We start from the raw sequence: 21,313 nt of genomic DNA, 5'->3' as shown, positions 1-21,313 counted from the left end.
TTTCTAAGTCCTTCTGCACCTCTTCCTGGGGGTGAGGAATGCTGTGGAACCAGGCTCACCCTCAGAGATCCCAGAGCCACTCTACAACTGCGACAGCAGACTCTCAGGCTCACCTCTTCAGGAGGCTGGAGTTCTCTGCCCAATCGACTCCTCATCTCTCTCAAGATGTTAGTGCTCATTTTCAGATGGCCCCTCCCAAAGTATGCTCGTAAGGCGTTTCTGGAGGTGGATAATGGACTAGGTTCGAAAAACCTCTCTGCATACTCCAGGATTCATTCTGCGTGCTTTGTGTGTGGTTGGTGATGAGGGGGTACACCAATTTAGTATTTGTGGTGGCTTCCAGATGCACACTAAGGGACCTGTGGGGCTTGAAGATGTCATTGCAGCACCCCTTTTTTCAGCATCTTATGGAGTCCAGAAGCTGCAGTCTTGTGGAACCCACCCCATACTTGACGCACTGTGTGAAGAAGCACTTCCTCTTATCTGCTTTGAATCTTCTACCAATCAGCTCTATGGCATTATAGGAGAGGAAGGAAAATGTCTCTCCACATCATGTCTCTCACATCATGCATTATTTTTGTACCTTTTTTCATATCTCCCCTCAGTCGTTTGGCTGAACAGTGTCCGAGGTTATAAGCTTTATACACTTTAGTTATTCAATCCTGCTGAGGGCCTGTGGGCAACAAAATTGGCCTGATGATGCTGTATTAAAGTTGTGGAACAGTTGTTATAGGATGGTGATAGTGAAGGCAGAACAGATTCGACATGCCTGTCAACTGCCAGACTACTGCACTGTATCTCGGCCTCAAGTAGTAATAGCATTAAGCCCTCCGAATAGAGAGTAGCAGACAATCCAAGGGAGATTTAAAGATTTAAGGCACTGAAATTACCTGAATCTAAAAGCTTTCACCACCTCCCTGCTTGCCCACTTGCCCAATGCTGTGCTGCTCCATGGAATTCCTGAGGACACTGCTACCACTACTGCTACCATCAGGACAAGGATTGTGTTCTGATCCACCCCCTGCTGCTTCTACCTCCCACACTCTCCCCTGTTCCTGATTCCTATGAGAAGGGAGACTGGGGACGGGGGGTTGCACTCATGGAGGGCAGGGCGGGGCAGCATCAGTGTGCCTTATTTCACCAGCTGTGGACAAAGGTGGGCAGCCAAAGGGACCAGCTGGGGGGTGGGTTGGGCTAGGGGTTCTTGCTCTTGATGACAGGGAGGGTGGGTAATATTGGAATGTACTCTGAGAGAGAGAGAGAGAGAGAGAATTCATGTATGTATGTGTGCATGTTTTACTGTGAATAGTGTTGTTGGTTTGTTTGACTGGTACAGCATCTTTTATATTTTTCTATATTCTGATTTTTGCTGTTATGGGAACAGACAGGCATCTTCATGGGGTGGTTGTGGGCAGGAAAGTACAGTGCTGGGGATTTAACAAGTCTTTGCAGAAGATGGGGAGGCAGATATCTGTCCCCTCTTCTGTTTTTTCCACCAGCTGGACAATACCATATAGGGATATCAATTGGCCTTTTGACTTGGTGCTGCTGCTGCTTCTGAATGCCAGGTTGGTCCAAAATAAAACATCTGTTCCACAGATTGACCAGGGTATCGACAGGAGCACGAGACAGATCAACTGGAAACTCCCCCAGAGTCCACAGTAATCCATTAGGATCCATAAGACTCCGAGGGCAGACCATTTTAATCAGGTCCACATACTTACAGAGGGAGAAACTGGCCCCATGTTTAAACCTCACAAGGAAGTGATTTGACCATGACAAAGGGGTTAAGGTCAAACCTCTCACTTCCAGATCACCATCTTCCTGTCCTGTCAAAAAAACAAGGTCCAGAGTATGTCTTCTTTCATGTGTTGCTAAGTGCTATTTGCTTTTCACCAATGGTTTTATTGTTCTTATTATTGTTTATCTTACACTCCTGTATTCACAGTGTATACTAGTAGGATTATGTGTGGTTTTAGATGGTATTGTTTAATTTTATTAAACTATCAAGCATGTACTTTATTATGGTTAAAAGAATGGATAACAATAAGAAACAAGAATGGATAACATTAAGAAACAAGAATTTTATATCTTGAAGGTCACGACTTACAAATGGGGTAGCATACTTTTATGTGGTATCCATGGCTTTTACATTTCTCACATTTTCAAAACCATTATATTATAAACTCATTGATTTCAGTTTGGGAAAAACTAAAGATAAAACTTTATAATAAGATACTGAGATGGCTTTCTACCATGGAAGTTTTTGTATATCCAAATGCACTGAATTTTAATAAGATTGTGATGTATAATGATATTCTGGATAATGATGGAAGATTGAAATCAAATCAAGAATTTCAAGAACAGAGTACTGATCTTTCTTGTTGGCATCAAGTGCAAATACAATCAAGACTCTAAAATGTATGGTTTTTATAAGGAGCACACTATGTTTGATCAAGTAATTTTAAAATTAGATGAAAAAATGATTAAAAGATTGGGTAACTTTCTCTTAGAAATGAAAATTGAAGATGAACAAGTTAAGGAAACTATGATATCATGGGCACAAAACTTTGGATATAATATTGAATTGGAGAAATGGCAAAAGCTGTGGGAAAGAAATATTAAGATAACCCTGGCAACCTCCTATAAAGAAAATTTGTATAAAATGTTTTACAAATTGTATTTGTCACCAAATAAATCAGCTAAAATGTTTTCAAATATGTCAAATAGGTGTTGGAAATGTAAACAAAAACCTGGTACCTTTTACCATATGTGGTGGACTTGTGAGAAAGCAAAAAACCAACAAACAAAAAACCCCTGAGTTAAAATACATAGATGGCTTGAGGAAATGTTGCAGAGACCTGTAATATTTAAAACAGAAATATTTTTGTTAAGCATTCTCCCTGACGACTTCGATAAACAAAGTATATATTTGACTTTGCATGTAATCACAGTGGCGAGGATTGTATTTGCACAACACTGGAGGAATGAAGAGTTGTCAACTGAAGATTTGATTTTAAAGAAGATATTGCACTGTACAGAGATGGACAGATGGACTTTATCTCTTAAGGAAAAAGACGATACACTTTACTATTAAACATGGGACTTTTTATCATTGGTTAGGAAAATGGAATCTTAATTAGGGCTGAAATATATAGTAACTGTAGAGAAAATAAGATTTTGAACTCAGTAGGTCTCAACTCTTTGGAATACCTATTTGTTTAGAGTGTGTTGTTGTTGTTAGTCGTGAAGTCATGTAAATTATAAAGTCTACAGCAGAGTAGACTTCATTGCACATTTTCCCAATTTGGTATACAGTTGATATTCTGACAACCACTGCAGTACTGCCTATGCATAGGCATTATGTACTCTCTGATTAGGAGAACATATCAGAAATTCATCAAGATAAATTATGACAAATTGGTTCAAATAATCATGCAACATATCTTAATATGTTGGAAAATAGCAGAGGCATTACAGACCCCAAAATGCATAATGGTCAGAACTTATTTGGAATGTTGAGCTCCATTTATCTCCTGCCCAGGTCCAGACCAAATTATATGCTCCATGGAGTTCCAGCTTGTTGAATACCTTAGCTGTTTGGAGCAATCCCAGAAGTTCAGAAATGAGTGGCAGGGGATATTGGTTATGGATAGTGATCCAGCTGAGGGCTTGGCAGTCACAACAAAGGTAAAGTTCTCCACACTTCTTCCTAACAGGAAAAGCACAGGAGTCCTGGGTGGAGAAGTTGATGACCACATGAAACCACACTAGAGATTCTTCTTCAGGAAATCCCTTAAAGCTTCAAGTTCTGGTTCTGAGAGTGAGTAAATTCGACCAGTCAGAATGGGATCTCCAGGACTCTACTCAATAGTATAATCATAGCGGCAGTGTGGAGGCAGTTGATCTTGTATTTTGTTTGGTTTAGTTTTTAATCAGACACATCCTGAAATTCTTGATACTTTTTTGATAGGAGGGTTCAGGATGTGGATTGTTCTTGGGGTAGAGGCACACTTGCCTGCTCAGCCCAGCAGTTTTTCCAGCAATAATCTGAAGTGAAGAGCAATTCCTTTCTGAACCAAGAGATCAATGGATCATGCAGTGTGAGCCAGGACATTCCAAGGACTGGAGGAAACTGTGGTACTGCAGCCAGTTAGAACAGGACTGAACTGACTAATCTTTGAAATGCAACACTTTGGATTGATGGCAAGCTGGAATCCTGCTGTCCAAGCTGTTGACTAAGCACCCCTAGAAACATCAAAGCTAAGTTGTGTTGCATTGTGTTGATGAGGAGGGGAATGCTTCATCTCCATATACCAGTGTTCTCTGATCTAAGGCAAAACTCTCAAAGCATCACCCAGTATTTTAATGAGGGCATCAGAAATCTGAAGGTTAATATATAATAAATTACAGTTATTTAACTTGTCTTGGTAGTATAAAAATTAACTGACTTGGGATGAAACAAGATGAAATTAAATTAAATCAACAATATATGTATTCATGCTAATACTGTGATATGTTAATATCCCATTTTTACTTGCTGCTGTCAAAGGAGCTGATCTATACCACAATTTTGATCAAATACATATTTTAAAGAAACAATGTAGAAGTAATTATTTGCAGTTATTTCTATCTCACCTGATGAAACTTGGCACGCCAAACAACACGTTCACCCTGAATGATCAATTCTTTGCCTGGAGGAGCCCAAGGATCCAGCTTTCCAACTTTGACTCGCACAATAGACTGATTTGGAAATGTTACCCAGTTTGTAACATCAAATCCTACCATCAGTTGTTGGTTTTCATTAAAATGGAATAGTTCTCTCCAGCACTATTATTAAATGAGATTCTTCTTAGAAAAGGATGGAGCTAAGTTTGAAGTGAGAGGGGTGGGGAAAAGGGAAATTAAGAGAATTCTCATGGCGTTACAAGCAGTTATTTCAGGACAAATAATGAATATTGGATATGAGCTTTTCCACTGCTTTGGTCTGGATCAAAAAGTTTGCTAAATACATTGGTAGTGATCTGTAGGGGTGCATGTGGGAGAAGAAATGGGGATCATGTTTTTGAAAGGAGAAACAGAATGTTTAGGATGTTTTTGGAGGAATGGGGGGTTTTAGCAAGAGATTGACAGTGAGTTACTGGAGTTTTTCTTCATCACCAAAGATTTCTGACTTCCTGAAGACATCCAGAACTTTATTCCAAAGTGCACCTCTCTGGAAGTTCCAGACATTTCCATAGACCAGAGAAATCACACAGGTGTACAAATTGAAATGTTTGCATGCTTCAAACATCAGTTAGATTCCTGCCAGCAGTCACTTCTTACAATTACCCCTCCTTTCCCAGCTGCACATTCCACTCCTCTCCATGTTTTTACCCTGACTTTTTGGTATTCTCTCAATTTCTTCTCCTTGATGCATCTTCTCCTAAAACCACTCTCCTAGCAAAATAAGTGATCCACTGATGTCCAAGCCCGTGTTTCATGGAAGAACACCATCCTTCCTGAGAAAAAGATCTTATTTCTTCATCAAATAATTTCCCTTAAAATCTTAAATTTGCTAATGTAGCAGTATCCCTTTCAATTTTATCTGAGCATGGCTCTCTGGGGGTAAGAATTGTCATCCTGGACACTCTCATTGTCTGTGTCAAAAGATAGCTTAAAGTTAATACGTGTTGCAAATGCAATGGGAGTAAAATCAGCAAAATGAGAAGCTAACTACGTGACCCAGCAAAAATTTTAAAAAAGCATCACACATACATTATAAAATATACCTCATATTTAAAGCATTAGAAAAGAACAGTGATATATATTCCTTCCAAGAATGTCCATTTCCTGGCAACCAAGAGTGAGCCTAATGAGCATTCAGTTGGGGTAGAGTTCTAGAGCAAGGGGGACACCACTGAAAGGACCCTACATAGACCCTACATTGTGCTCTACATAGAACAGGAAGAAGCCAAATATGGCAAAGCAAAACAATATCACCTGAAGAATCATATAACTCAGCTTATCATATGATATATGGCAAAAAAGGGTGAGCTATAAATGAAATGCTTGTGTAAATAAAGGTCTTCAAAAACTCTAGTAGAAAAGGCTGAATGTGCTATCCTGACCTGCACAAGAACAGGAAACTGCATTGGGTGAAATTACCTCCCATGCATGTAGATTCTGGGGCAAAGGCTCCCCTCCCAACATCCTTGATCTGTATTTGGAGCAGACTTCATACATGGCCTGCAGAGCATGTGCCACGACATGGGCAACATTGTAGACCACATAGCTCTGCCCAATCATGCTCATTTCAAAGAGCGGTCCAGGAAGGCTCTCCAGAGTGTCTTCTCTGGTGCAGACCTCCTTGCTCTCTTTGCCCACACTGACATTTGTCATGTGCAATTAAAGACATTCTCCCAAAAATCCAGCATAAACCCATTTTCTTTTGCCCATGAATGATTAACACTCTGGATAAAGGTCTTGGAACCTGGTGGTTCACTGGAGTGGATTGACATTGATAAAGCTCCCTGGAAGGCTTGCATATCCCAGATCCGGTGATGGCTGCTTCTTTTGAACCCCCAGTGTGTTGTCACAATCCACACCTTTCCTACATATGAATGCAGGAATCCCACATGAAGATACCTGTACAAGGTAGCCATTGGTAGAGGACCACCGCCATTGGTAGAGGACCACCATTGGTAGAGGACAATGAACATATTGGCTTTACTTTCCATGAGAACTGACATTTTATTCAATCAGAATAAAAGTATTCTGACCTTCCATCAGCATAACTCAGCTGTGGTGCTTTTGTAATAAAATCAAGATAGATGCCATTCTGGAAAAGCAGCGGCCCCAGTATTTGTAAAAACATTTCTCCAATGATGGAATCCCAGCCTATGAGTCCAGCCCATGTCCATTCAAAGTAGACAAGTAAGTGCACCATCCCCATGTATTCATGGATGTTATCTGGGACCATTCGGTACAAGGAAGGAAACAGAGCTTTCTCTCTTAGAGTTGAGTCAAGGGAGCCATAAGAAAATTAAAAGAAAGATAGACGTTATGACTGGAGAAGGAAAATATGCAATATCTGTGCATGGTTAACAGAGATTTTGTACTGATACTTGGGTAGTTGGCTACGCTTTATCATATTTTGTCGACATGGTTAATCTAATCTGGGTAATGGGTAGTTAAACGAGAAGAGTTAATTAAACTGGATAGTTGTGGAATTGGCTTGTGGAATTCGCTCCCCAGAGAGGTTCACCTGGAGCTGTCAATTTATTCTTGTTGGTGCCAGGCCAAATCTTTTTTATTTTCCCAATGTTTTAAGACCTGACTGTTTTACTTGGGGTTTTATTATTAGTTAAATTTTAGGATGCTGTGTTTTAATTTTTCAAAAACATTTTGTATTGTTAAACTGTCCCAAGACTTCGGTAATAGGATGGTCTACAAAAGTTTTAAATAACTAAATAAATAAATAAATAAATAAATAAATAAATAGTTAAAAGTCACTTTGGTGGTAACTTCTAAATGAGAGAAACAATCATTCTTGGCATCAAAACACTATTTTCCTCAAATGCTCAAGGTGTTTGTGCTTTTCCTTCTGTGGGGTCAAGTCAGAATCCTTCCTGATCCATCCTTCAGCAAATTGAAGCAGGACTCAGGTATCCCTGGGTCTAGTCCACTGCTCACTTCAGCCTTGCAGCTACTATTTTCAGCCGTGCATTTATTTCTTTCAAAATAGTGCAGAAAAAGGCCAGGCAAAGATTGAGCAGTACAGTTCCACAACCCATGAGAAAGTCTCATCCTCAGCTTGCATCTCTTGTAAAAGGGCAATGCAGCTCACTCTGGGGAGCCAAAAAGATCCTTGAGACTCAGATGTAGAATTGCTCAAAGAGAACGGCTGAAATAAGTTTCTGCCTGGTTTCAGGGAATGATTTTTTTCAGCAGCTCAGGAAACACATGGATGACCTTCTTGACTGATGAGTCATGTCTGAGCTACTTGCAAGATTTCAAGAATTGTTGAAAGGTGATCAGTGGTGCTGATACAGATATCAGCACCACTGATCAAGGGCCACAGCAGGAAGGGGTCCCAACCCCTTTTTGGATGCATGGGCATTTTTGGAAATTTGCTGTGGCCAGCACCACCAAAATCCTAATCTATGGGTCACCTCTTTGGCTTCTACATGGCTCTAATAACATTCTTTTGGCCATGAAATAACTCTACATAATTTGAATACTCATATGCTGCTTACCTTATTAATTCTTCATGTACAAAAATGGCACAAAACATTTCACTTTATATACATACAAAGTTGCTCTGATTTGACTAAGCCTTTAAAAAAAGGCTTTTTAAACTAAGCCTTTATCAGCAGCCTAATAAATTAAGGATTAAAAATTACGTTAATCATCCTTTAATTGAAGCAGTTATAGGACAAAAAGTGTCCCTAATATTAAGATTACACTTCCTGTGTCTCTTTTGTCATCTTAATCTCTTCCCATTTGCTACAAACTATAGGCAGCTCACTGAAAAAGGATTTAGTTTTATTTTGCCTGTTTTTTCAATATCTCCATGAGGCCCTTCAAAATATCTGCCTGTGGAATCTTGTAGGACTTTAGCATGGTGGTCAAGTCAAGGGAAGTCTCAGTGTACATTCCCCCAATGACAGCTATCAAATTATTCTGGATCACACACTTGTAGATGGGGACAAAATGGTGCTGTGCAGAAATTAGGTTCAAGGTGGTCTTGTATGTCATCTGCATATTGTGGTAGCTGTCGTAGATGCGGAATCCCAGAGTGATGTTAGGTAAGACAGTGGGATTTGTGTTGATCTCCTTTATAGTAAATATCAAGGCCAGGATATCCCGGTAGTTCTTTGGCACTGCACTGCAATACAAGCAATAAAACTGTAAAAGCATGGAAGCATTTAAATCCATGAAGGACGTGGATTCCTTCATGGACTTAATCCATTTCATATTTGGTCACCCTTTTCTTTTTCTGCCTTGGACTTTCCTTAGCATGATTTTCTTCTCCACCAAGTTTTGCCTTCTCATGATGTGCTCAAAGTATGACAGCATTTGCTTTCTAAAAATGTCTTTAAATAAAATGACATGCTGAAATAATTACCATTTGTAGTGGCCTCACAATTGCAAGCGGTGTTGGATATTGATTCATTCCAATTGAGGTTTCAAAACAGGGGCTGGGGGATGAGAGGATGTAGCATGGGTGATGGCTTACACTGGGAAATGGATGGGGTGGGAGGAGTCTTTTTTCCAGTTATTTTGGACTTCTCAGCAGCTTTCCATGTGGACTGGACTTTGGGGACTAATTTCTAAATTAGTTCCTCTTCTTTGGATAAGCAGTGTCAAAAGAAGGTGCTGGAGGCATTTGTTCCATCCCATGGACATTAGCCTGTGAGATGCCTCTGAGTTCTACTGTGCTCCCTACACTTTTTAACATTACACAAAATGGGTGGGGGAAGTAATCAAAAGTGTTATCAGTATACAGATAACACACAGCTTTACTTCTTGTTTCCATCTTTATAGCCCGAGGAGTGTTGGACTCATGAAACAGCATCTGGGGGCTGTCTTGGGGGATATACAAGCTCACATTTATTCCAGACAAGAGGGAGAGACTGTGGGTTAGGAAACCAAGCACTGTGGATAAGGAGCTACAACTGGTTTTAGATAGGGTTGCACCCAAATTGGAGTCTAGGTACATGCTCTGGGAGTCCTCCTGCTTCTATGCTATTTGGGCAAACCCAGGTGGCTGTGGTGTCCAGGAGTGCGCTTCACCAGCTTAGGCTGGTAGCCCAACTGCAGCCCTATCTGTGAAGATTTATTTTATTTTATTTTATTTTATTTTGGGAAATTCTATGCCGACACATCGCCAAAGCCTCGGGGCAGCTCACAATCATAAATTAATAAAATAAAACAATATAATTTAACAGTATAAATTAAGTTGCCCTGGCCAAAGAATAAAATAAATAAAGAATATTAACAATTAAAATAACGTTTGAATAAAAAGGTCTGACCTTGCAGCACTTATCCATGCATTAGTGACTCCCAGGCCAGCCAGCTATGCATGGGGATGTCTTCAAAGGTGGTTCAGAACCTACAGCTGGTGCAGGATGTGATTAGATAATATAACAGCTACACTATGGTAGCTGCACTGGATACCAGTATATTTGAAAGTTAAAGTGCTGGTAAGCACTTCCATAGGGAGAAACAGGAGTGGTCTAAGATGGGGTGGGGAGGAACCTGGAATATGTAGAATGCTTATAAGTCTCTATGTATGGAGCTAGAAAACATCAAGGATGCAACTGATAGAATTGCACCCTTAATTTTTAAAGTAGTTTAAACCCTTCATCTCTTAATCACAGTATATCGGCTGCTGTCTAGCACCTGTGCATGTGTGTTATGTGCAGTTGAGTCATCTTTGACCTATGGCAACTGTTTGAAGAAAAGCCCTCCAAAATGTTCTGTCTTGACAACTTTGTTCAGTCCTTCTAAGTATTTATTTATTTATAACTTTTATATTCCACCCTTCACTATGTCTCAGGGTGGAATACAAAGTTCAAGGCTATGGCTTTTTTTTAAAGGAGTTAATCCATCTCTTATTTGGTCTTCCCTTTGTTTTCTGCCTTTATCCCCAGCATGATTGTCTTCTCCAGTGAGTCTGTCTCATTATGTGTCCAAATTATGACATCCTCAGTTTTGTCATTTTTGCTTCTAGGCATTTGATTTGATCTAGGACCCAATAAAATTTTGTAGAAAACATTTTGATAGAATGTATTACATATAAGCTTCAGAATAATCCAACCAACAAGCCAGAATAACTTTGCACCTTTTTAGTTGCTTGAAAGGGTGCATACAGCTACCAAAAAGCAAAAAACAACCAAACCAGAAACCCGAAACCCAGAATCCAAACCCTCCCCAGAATTAAATAAAAAGGACAAATAGGCAAAGTCATCAATAAGTTTATCAGTGAAAGGTAATTATTCAAATACATAAAAGGAATAAACCCCCCCAAAAGGTCATGCAACATGCATTGTAAAAGCTAATTTAAAGAAAGAAACAATGAAACAATCAACATAACCAGGAAACCTATCAACTTGTGCAGAAAGTATGCTAGTTAGATTCTTGCACAAAACTGTGTCTGATATTGGAACTTGTACCTGAGTCACCCGCTTTTCATACTCTGGTTTCTTATCACCCCCCCTCTATTAGATTCCCTTTCCCATTCACCTCCACATAAGAATATAACATTTTGTACAAGTCAAAAATACAGCACTGCATTCAATTGGAAAAGACTTCCACAGTAAGACCTAGTGTCCAATTCCTGTCATATAGCTATTACAAATGAGGACTTGGCAAAATAAAGTAATGCAGCCAAAATTCAACACAACCACCACATTATAGTTCAGAGTTAGACTTAAGTATTTGTCCTTTTCTTTCTGGTTGGGTAAATGTATTAGTGTCACTTACTCTCATGTTTCAGCAAGAATCTTTGGGATCCAATACATATAGTGAAAACAATAGGTACACAGAACACTTATGTAAGTTGTTTGTACACTAAACTAGAGTTTGTATTTCTAGAAGAACAAATTTGTGCACTAAAATGGGAGAACAGCAGGTTGTGGGAGCATGGGAACAGCAGCTTCACTCTTCCCTTGGATATCTCTACCCCGACCATGTTCAATTGGAATAAAAATTGTGTGATAGGTTGATTTTGCTCATATAATGAATCCTTGAGCAAGACTTAACTGTTAAAGTAACAGTAAATGAAAAAAGTAGACTTTTAAATTTTGGGATTTTCTAACATTTTACCTGTCTTTCAATGACAAATATGAGGTTAATTATCTTCATGTTGTAGATATTAACTTGGAAGAAAATACCATTAAAACTTAACCAAGCCACCTAGGAATTACGGCCATGCCATGACATGCATTGTATTCTATATAGGCAACCTAGGTCAACCCAGAGAGAGAGAAAGATTGAGAGAGAATGAGAGAGAGAGAGAAAGGGAGGTTGGGTTTCAATATTTCAGTTCTCATATTAGTTAGGGATTTTTCCTCTATTTATTAGTTGATTTCTTTTGTTCAAGTGAGGTCTGAAAATAATTATGTAGCATTTAGGGAAAAATATGAAGACTAATAAACTTGCACTGGAGGTTAAGATACAGAAGATCTCCACAGCTACCATGTATTTTCCTTTGGTGCTCAGATAGGTTGGGATAAAGGATAGCCAAACACTGCAGAAGACCAACATGCTGAAGGTGATAAATTTGGCTTCATTGAAAGTGTCCGGTAACTTCCTGGCAAGGTATGCTACGGTGAAACTGGCAATGGCCAGGAAGCCCATAAAGCCCAACACACAGTAAAACAGAGAAGCTGAGCCCTCATTACATTCCACTATGATTTTTCCATTCAGGGAGTGCATATCTGTATCTGGGTATGGTGGATAAATGCTCATCCAAAGAGTGCAAATCCCTGCTTGAGTAAATGAACAAGTGAAAGCAATACAGTTTGCCAGCCTTCTCCCCACCCATTTTCTCATCCTGGATCCTGGTTTAGTAGCCATAAAAGCCAGAACCACAGTGATTGTTTTTGCCAACACACTGGAAAGAACCACAGACAAGACAATGCCAACAGCACTTTGCCGAAGAAGGCAGATAATCCTCTCAGGGTGCCCGATAAAAAGTAAAGGGCAAAAGAAGCAAAGAATGAGGGAGATAAGAAGAATGTAGCTGAGGCCTTGGTTGTTGGCTTTGATTATTGGAGTGTCCTGGTGCTTCAGAAATATCCCAAGTACCAAAACTGTGATCAGAGCCAAAGAAATACCAGATAGAATCAAAGTGATCCCCAAAGGTTCGTGGTATGATAAGTAGCTCATAACCTTTGGTATGCATTGGTTCTGCTCCAAATTGGAATAGTGATCTTCTGAACATTCAGTGCAGGCATCCATATCTAGGGGAGGAAAAGGGTGGTTTTTATAGTCAGTGTGTGAACCATTGCTCAGGAAACCTCTGTTTAAAATCTTGCTTCAGTCTGCAGCACACTACACAAGTAACTATCATTCATCCATTGCCAACATCTGCATGGACTGAAGGAGCACCTGTATGATATTGCCTGTTTGCATATTAAAGAAACTGTGGCTTTCCTGTGTTAAACTCATTGGATTGTAGCTTTCACTGTGGACAATCCCTAGCAGGGCAAGACTTGCATCTGCAAGGCAAATAGCATTTTCAGTAAAGGTGCCACCACTACAGAAGATGCTCTTCTTAGAAGGAGCATCTGTCATCAGTTTTGTCTTGTGTTTGGTGACAGGTAAAGCCTTTTCAATTCAGTTCAAGAATTTGAAATACATGAATATTTGAAATCATTGTACTTGTTGAACTATAAATTATTTTATTGCTTATGGGAATTTTGTTTGCCTTTATTTTATTTTTCTGAAAAATACTACAAAAGTGAAGATAGTTATGATGAAGTGTAATAATTCAGCCAATGTGTGCTTGTTCTTAGCTGCTTGTTTGTTCTTAGTTATCATGATTACTTCAGTCTTGCTGAATAGGATATGATATGTAAACTGCATTGTAAAAATGACAACTATGTCCTACCTTTCTGCTTGGAAATCATCCCTTCCGGGCATCGAATACAATCATAGCAGCAAAATGGCTCCCCTTCCTTCTTTTTCTTGCTGTAACCAGGATAGCAGTTGTCATTACACACAGAAATTGGCACAACCTGTAAAGAAAGATTGGGGATTGAGAAGAATCTGCTATTTTTAGAGGAATTACAGTTTGTTTGGTGGCATAAAGACCAATGATACTTTAAAAATGCAATCGTATACATGTGTATGTGGAGGTGGAACTTGCGTCTAGGTGAACATCTATAGACTGCAGCCTGAACGGAGTAGATTTTCATGCCTAATATTGAGGTCTTAGCTATTTGCTCTCTCCTCAGCTTTCTCCTAGTCCTTCTACCTTCCACCTACCAAATAGCAGACTTCAACCTTTTTGACAGCTGACACACTCTTCAGTGCCTATTTCCCCTTCTATTTAGCTATAATCCCCAGTCAATCAGAACTGACTTTACTCAATCCAGACCCCAACTAGCAATACTCAAATCTCTCCTTCAGAATGTCTAAACAAGTAGTATATAGACCTTTGACAGAATTAAGCCAAGACCTTGGGCTGCCACAAATAGAACATAGACTCATAGAGGTCACACAAAATGAACATTACAGAAAGAGGACTTTTACAAACATGATATTTCTTTACAGTGTTATAAGCTGTTCTCTAGTGGAAAGCTCTGTCTGTCTGTCTGTCTCAATTGACTGATACTGTTTCTTTTTGATTTTTTAATCATGCCGTGCTGTAATTATACTTTTGTTTTAACTTGTTTTTTGTTGTTAGCCACTCAGAACTATTTTTGGTTGAAACACAAGACAGAAGTTAATTAATGAATTAAATTATTAGAAGATGAATAAAGCTCAGATTTGTTAATATCACACTTTTAGTTGTCCCTTTTATAGAGAACTTCTTACAGTATGAACACAAATGTATAAAGATTAATCAGTGGATGATAATAGAAGATAAAGCATGGTAGACAGACCAGTGAAAAATCAGTTTTCTGGTTATGCTGAAAGGTAGAAGCGCAATTCTCTCTTTATCTCACCTGATTAAAATTTCTATGCCAAACTATGTGCTCATCCTGAATGGTTAACTTTTTTCCTTCCAGAGCCCAAGGATCTAGTGTTCCAGTTTTGACTCTTAGAAAAGACTGGTTTGGGAAAGTTACCCAATTTGTCACATCAAGTACTGCAATCGATTCTTGATTTTCATCAAAATGGATGACCTCTCCAGCACTGTTGTTGAATGAGATTCTCCTTAGAAAGGGATGGAGCTAAGTTCAAATAGACATATATAGAAAAAGACAAGAACAACAAGAAAAAGAATAAGACACAGATACATGTTATTTTGGTGTATTGCTTCTTCTATTCCCACGTTAAAATGCTAAACTCTAAGCTAACTTTTTTGCAGAGGTAGGAAAAGTGATGAAAACTGAGTAACAACACTTAATTATTATGAAGGTGAAAAATAATTAATTTTCTACTGTTGCAGGGAGAGTTCCAATATAATTGGTAGTAGCAATATAACTTTCCTATAACTTTCCTTCCTCAAGAAAGCCCTTCGCATTTCTCCAGTTTCTTATGCAACTTCAGTTAGAAGCCCAGCCACATTCCTGTTAACTACATCTTAGCCTAATGCAGGGGTACAGGGATGTGGGGCTGGTTTATCGAACCCCAGACCTTGGCTGGATGACATCAAGCTGTACTGCCCTACTTTTGATATCACGTAAGGGAGCATGCATTTCTCCTGAAAATACATCTGTTTTGTTTTCCCCCTCCACTGATGGATGGACTGCCACTCTGATCTATACAGCATCAGATTGAAAATTGCAATGGCATGAAGGGTGGCAGGACTCTCCCAGAAAAGGAAAAGTGGCTCTGTTCCCTGGAACAGGCCATATTGCCTAACACCCCCTGCTATCTCTAGTTTGAGATCCAAGAGAACATGGTAGCTTTATTGTTGAGATTGCGGTGGGGATGCCCAAGACCCAGCACCTAGGGGAATTTTAGAATGATGCATTGTCAGCAATAATTGGGACACATTGTGGGGCACACCATGGAAACATACCAGTCAGACCATGTTCTCTGCAGGGTGTAATGGACCAATATATGGGCACAGCCTTATTTTTCACGGCAATGGCTGTAAGAACACTACTTTCTCATGATGTAGCACTGTTTTCCCTATTCACTGTGAAAATTCCCTCCTAATACCTCTCTTTCTGGCTTGATAGCAAACCAGCAAAAGATGTGTGGACAAGGAGCACATCTTTGTGCTGCAATCTCTGCTCTTCCTGAAAGGTTATTAAGGTACCCATGCAAAGGCTGTCTTTTTGAGAACGATCAGTAGATGAGTTAGTGGAAGTGAAGTCTATGAAACAGCATAATGGATTATTCATTTATCAGCTTCCACAAATTAAGTATAGTGAAGAAAACCCCTTTTCAATGGCACCAGGCAAGTGCAAATGAGACATTCTACACAAATTTGGAAGGCTCTGTTTTTCTAATCAACACAAGAACAGAAAATCATGTGTTGGGTAAAATTACCTTCCATGCATGTAGATTCTGAGGCAAAAGTTTTCCTCCAGTCACCCTGGATCTGTATTTGGAGTGGGCTTCATACATGGGCTGCAGAGCATGTGCCACGGCATGGGCAGCGTTGTAGACCGCATAGCTCTGCCCAATCATGCTCATTTCAAAGAACGGTCCAGGAAGGCTCTCTAAAGTCTCTTTCCCAGTGCAGCCCTCTCTGGTCTCCTCATGAATATTGGCATTTTTCAAAGAGCAATTAAAAGTATTTTCCCAGAAATCCTGAATAAAGGCATTTTGTTCTACCCATGAAGCATTTACACTCTGAAGAAACTGCCTAAATCTTGGTGGTTGCTTTGAGTGAACTGAAAAGGATAAGGCACCTTGAAAGGATTGTATATCCCAGTCCCTGTGATGGGTACTTCTTTTGAAATCCCACTGTGTTGTCACAATCCATACCTTGCATATAGGTGAATTCAGGACTGCCATATAAAGATACCTATACAAAGTATACATTCCTAAAGGATCTGCATAGAGAACAAATACATTGGCTTTGCTTTCAGTGAGAGCTGAAAGTTGATATAGTTTGGGATTCAATAGTTCTGACATTCCATCAGCATACTTCCATCTCACTATTTTTTCTATAAAAGCAATGCAGATGTGGTTCTGGGAAAGTAGTGGCAGTAATATTTGCAAAAATCTTTCTCCAGTGATATAATCGAGAGTAAAGAGCCCTACCCATGTCCATTTGAAATGCACAAGTAAGTGGGCTATCCCGGTGTACTCATGGATATCATTAGGGACCATTCGGTACAGGTGAGGGAACAGAGATTTCTCCTTCATCCTTGAGTCAAGCGAGCCATAGGTGAACTAAAAAAAAGGAAAGGTATATTTTGTATTTTGTAGCATGTACCTTATGTGTGTGCATTAAATCATTTGCTAACTCAGAAAAAAATTGACTAGGGAATGATACGTCAACATAATGTGTAAAAGACCCCTCCCTGCAAACAAACAAAAGAAAAAACCACAGTCCAGTAAAAGTAGCATATTCATAAGCTAATTCTCAAGAGTATGCACCTATATGTTAGATTTTGCTGCCTGAAGTGAACATCAAGATGGTTCCCATTCTTGACTGACTGACAAGCTGACAGACAGATTTTTCTTCACACTGACAATAGAACAACCTTTCCACTGCATCTGAAGGTAGCAGGACGACTTAAGGAAGTGAGTAGAACAGGTCACCTGGCATGCATATGATGGCTTCTCCCTGGAACACCTAGCAGCCAGGATCTGCCACCTGAGTTGACTTCCTTAATCTACCTTAAGAAGGGCTTGCCCTCTGTTTTTGTTTACTAGCCTACACTTAAGGGAACATGGCACTTCTTATTATGCCATTGAATACTAGCTTCATTTAGACTTATTGGCAGCTCATTTGTTATATGAAATAAAGATAATTATCACACATCTTTATTACAATCCCATCCTGAGATTGTAATTTCATAGCATAGATATGGGACTGAATTATCAGTAACCATACAAAGTAATACAAATTGTATAATATGTGCGCTCTCTCTCTCTCTCTCTCTCTCTCTGTGTGTGTGTGTGTGTGTGTTTAAATTCCTGTCGCTTGATATATCAACAGAATACAGAAAGCCCAATATGCCAGTCAGAACTTCTGCTGGATTTGGACATTTATTCTCATCTTATTTTAATGCCCAGAGTAGAAGATTCCAAGGACCAGATCAGGCATCTACATCTAGAATTTAGTTCATATTTCTGAGTATGATGCCTGGGAGGAGTGGGGGATGGGGGGGCAAGAGCTATTTGCTATTTTTTCAGATGGAATCTCTTAGTATGGGAATGAGCACATGAGATTGTAAATGAATGTCTCAAAGGTACAGCTTGCAATTCATTTGAGTGCCTACTCTGTCTGTCACTCTGTCTGTCTGTGTGCTTATCAGTCTATCTGTCCACCCACCCATCTACCCTCACTTTCCCTCTGAACCAGAAAATGATCCATGATCCATTAAGGAGAATGTTATATGGCATGATATTGTAACACTGATTTGATACCTGTGGAACCTTGTAGGCATTCAAAATGGAGGCCAAGCTGAGGGAGGTTTCAGAGAACATCCCCCCAATGATAGCTACCAAATTGTTCTGGATGCCACATTTGTAATTGGGGCCCAATCTATGCTGTGAAGAAAGGAGATCTAGTGAGGTTCGGTAAGTCATCCGATTATTGTGGTATGCATCATAAATGTGGAATCCCAGTGTGACATTAGGTAGGAGGGTAGGATTTTGGTTTATCTCTTTCACAGCAAATGCCAATGCCAGAATATCCTGATAATTCTTTGGCACTGTACTGAAAGGAGGGGGAAAAAGGAAAAGAAAGCTTGCATGACACAAGGAAAAGTACTGAAATGACATGGAGAAATACTGTTCTTTTAGTCATATACAAGTTATCATTTTTTTTTTCAACTATGTGTAATAGCAGTATTCTAGATGGAATACAATAGAATCCTAGAATAGTAGAGTTGGAAGGGGCCTTGAAGGCAATCAGATGCAACCCCCTGCTATTGCAGGACATTAAGTTACCCATCCCATTTAGATGACTGTTCAATTCACTGCTTTTCTAATTAATTTTGCAATGTACATTGACTGTCCTCACAATCTAGAAATGTCTAGCTGCAGAAAACATGGTAAAGTTTGTTATAAAGGTTTTTAAAAGATTAGATATGGAATTCTTTAAATGCTTAAGAAAAAATGTAGTTAATCTGTGAAAGGTTTCTAGGGCAGTACTTCCCATCTTTGGTGGCATATAACAGAACTTTTACTGGAAATTTCTACTGCCTTTGTTAAATTTTACAAATGCATTGTTGGGGCATAAGAAGAGGTAAAGAAGCATTTCCTCAAGAAGAAGTTGGAGCTTCTTCTGCTCTGTAAGACATCAGGTGTTCAGAGAAAGTTCCTGAATCCTGAAGGTGTCTCAGGACACAGCAGACACATCTCAGCTTGCATTTTCAGTTGCTGTCTAGCCTTCCTAAATTGCTGTTTGTAATGTATGAGGAGTAAGGACACTCCTCATTCATACAGACTCTACATCTGTCCCTCCCCTTAGTACCGCTACTGGAGGAGTGTCCTTTTCTCCACCGTGGGTTCTATTTCAGTCAAAATTGTGGTGGTGGGGGGGGATTGTTCCATTATTTGCAATCTGTTATCTCCCACTAAAGAAAAACTACAAGCTGTTCTGACCTACGATCAATAATCTGTCACAAAAATGAAATAGTTTTTTGGACGGTGTATCAACAAATAGATAATAATTTGCCTTCATCTGGGGCAGTGATGGGAAACCTGTGGCCCTACAGATAGTGCTTGACTGCAGTCCCATCAGTCATAGTCAGTATAGTGGAGCATGTAGGGAAGAGGGAGAGACTGGAAATAAATATGGAAGTATGTACTGATATAGCAGCTACAAGGAAATAAACAAGCATGCCATATAGAAGACAAGATCAAGAAAGCTGCAAACATTTAATGATCCTATATAATGAATGAAGTGCTAGAAAAAATGGAATTCATCTTTTTTTCTTTTTTTTTAAAGAAGCTGCAGCTAATAAAATGACCACAGTACCTCAATGCAGTGTGGATGTGATCTTCCAGAGGTGGGGAGGGGGAGCAAAGGGGTCCATCAAGCATTTACTGATGAAGCAAATAAAGTTACAGTAAGTAAAAGTGAACTTCTTACATGACTTCTTTGATCAACTGTGAAGAAGGCTGTTTGCTGAAATTTGTATTGAAGCGGAAAAATAAGAATACAGAAGCAATTTCTCCCAGGACAAAGTCTCCTGACTGAAAAATTTCATGCAAAATAGGGTAAGAGTCAATTGCTTTGCCTGTAATAGCAGGCATCTTCAAACTGGGAAGGATGCAATCTGTCTTGTTCATGAAATGAGGCAAAAAGCTAAGCAGTAATACCAAATATAACACAATTTTAAGGGCAAGATGCTCCTTCCAGTTGTACATTTCTGCTTTTCCTTCAGCTGTGTTTAACATCTTCACATCAGCTTGTCCTCAAACTGTTTTAAACAGATGTTGAGCCTATTGTTATATTGCTCTATTAACATAAAAGATGCTCCTATCAATGTTCCCCTGGCCCTATTTTAGAATTCTGAATTAATGTTTACTTTATCATTTCATTTATAGCTATTTGGTGGTTTTCAGATATTCCTTGGGGTTCAGTAGAAAGGAAAATTATACACATATAATTATAGGATAGCTTCCCATCTGTTTTCCAGGGCTGTAACATGAAGAGAAAAAAACAAGTATCTGGAGAAGTATGAACTTGTACACCAGCCATTTTTTGTCTGTACTTGTGAAGTTGCGGTTCAGTGTTTGTGGCTTCAGTCTTTTGTGGGATTTCTTTCCGAGCGAGTCCAAGTCGGTCTTGCAAGTAAGGTGGCGCCTCACCATGTGGTGGCTTACTTGCAAGGAGATCGTTTCCTCTGAGTTTGGACTCTTTTGGAGAAAACGATCTCTGCATGTGCTCACCCCTGCCTCACCGCACGTGTGCACCCACCCCTCAGCCTGGCTCAGGCCATGCCTCCCTGGTGGCCAGCACCCATTGCTGGCATCAAATTTGAAGTTTTTCACAATTCGCAGGTGCTGTAGGAACTTAACCCCTGCAAATTTTGGGGGACTACTGTAATCAGAAGAAAATTGCCCTGTTTCTTGCTGTAATTAGTTCGGAAGGATTTCCTTTTTTTTTTAGAAAATTTTTATTAAGATTTTAAACTAAAACTACAAACATCAATCATTGCACACATCAGTTTTACTGGGTCAGCCCCCTACAACATATCTTTTAACATTCTATGATCATACTAAAATCCATTTATAATAACATGAAAACATCTGTAGATCAAAACCAAGTCCCGTTTCTCCAGTCAAATAAAAAAGTAATTCCAAATTTGATAGAAGTCACTATCTTTCTTCTTCTTCATTGGTGAAATCATGTCCCATCCTTTTTTGCAAAGTCCTGTTTCTCTCAACCATTATTTAAAGGAAGCTTCTCCAAGTTGAGTGAAATTACAACATCTTCTTTCTTCTTCAGTGATAAGTTCCATCTAAACATTTCTGAACAATTAAAAAACTATCCATTTTTCTAATGATAAATAAC

The 21,313-nt window shown here is 39.3% G+C and overlaps 1 protein-coding gene across 1 annotated transcript; it reads right to left on the bottom strand.

The window, feature by feature from the left end:
• Positions 1-12,039: 12,039 nt before the first annotated feature.
• LOC123023297 (vomeronasal type-2 receptor 26-like) lies at positions 12,040-20,049 on the bottom strand. Its single transcript, XM_044429792.1, has 6 exons — positions 19,886-20,049; positions 18,214-18,505; positions 16,159-17,010; positions 14,784-14,888; positions 13,601-13,727; positions 12,040-12,950 (listed from the first exon to the last, which is right to left on the bottom strand). Exons 1-6 carry the CDS (start codon positions 20,047-20,049, stop codon positions 12,040-12,042), a joined length of 2,451 nt encoding a protein of 816 aa, XP_044285727.1.
• Between the last annotated feature and the right edge of the window lie 1,264 nt (positions 20,050-21,313).

The sequence above is a fragment of the Varanus komodoensis genome, unplaced genomic scaffold (genome assembly GCF_004798865.1).
Source record: "Varanus komodoensis strain SLA01 unplaced genomic scaffold, ASM479886v1 scaffold208, whole genome shotgun sequence".
Taxonomy (NCBI): domain Eukaryota; kingdom Metazoa; phylum Chordata; class Lepidosauria; order Squamata; family Varanidae; genus Varanus; species Varanus komodoensis.
The sequence above is the reverse complement of the archived record's forward strand: the minus strand, read 5'-3'. Positions and strand labels throughout refer to the sequence as shown.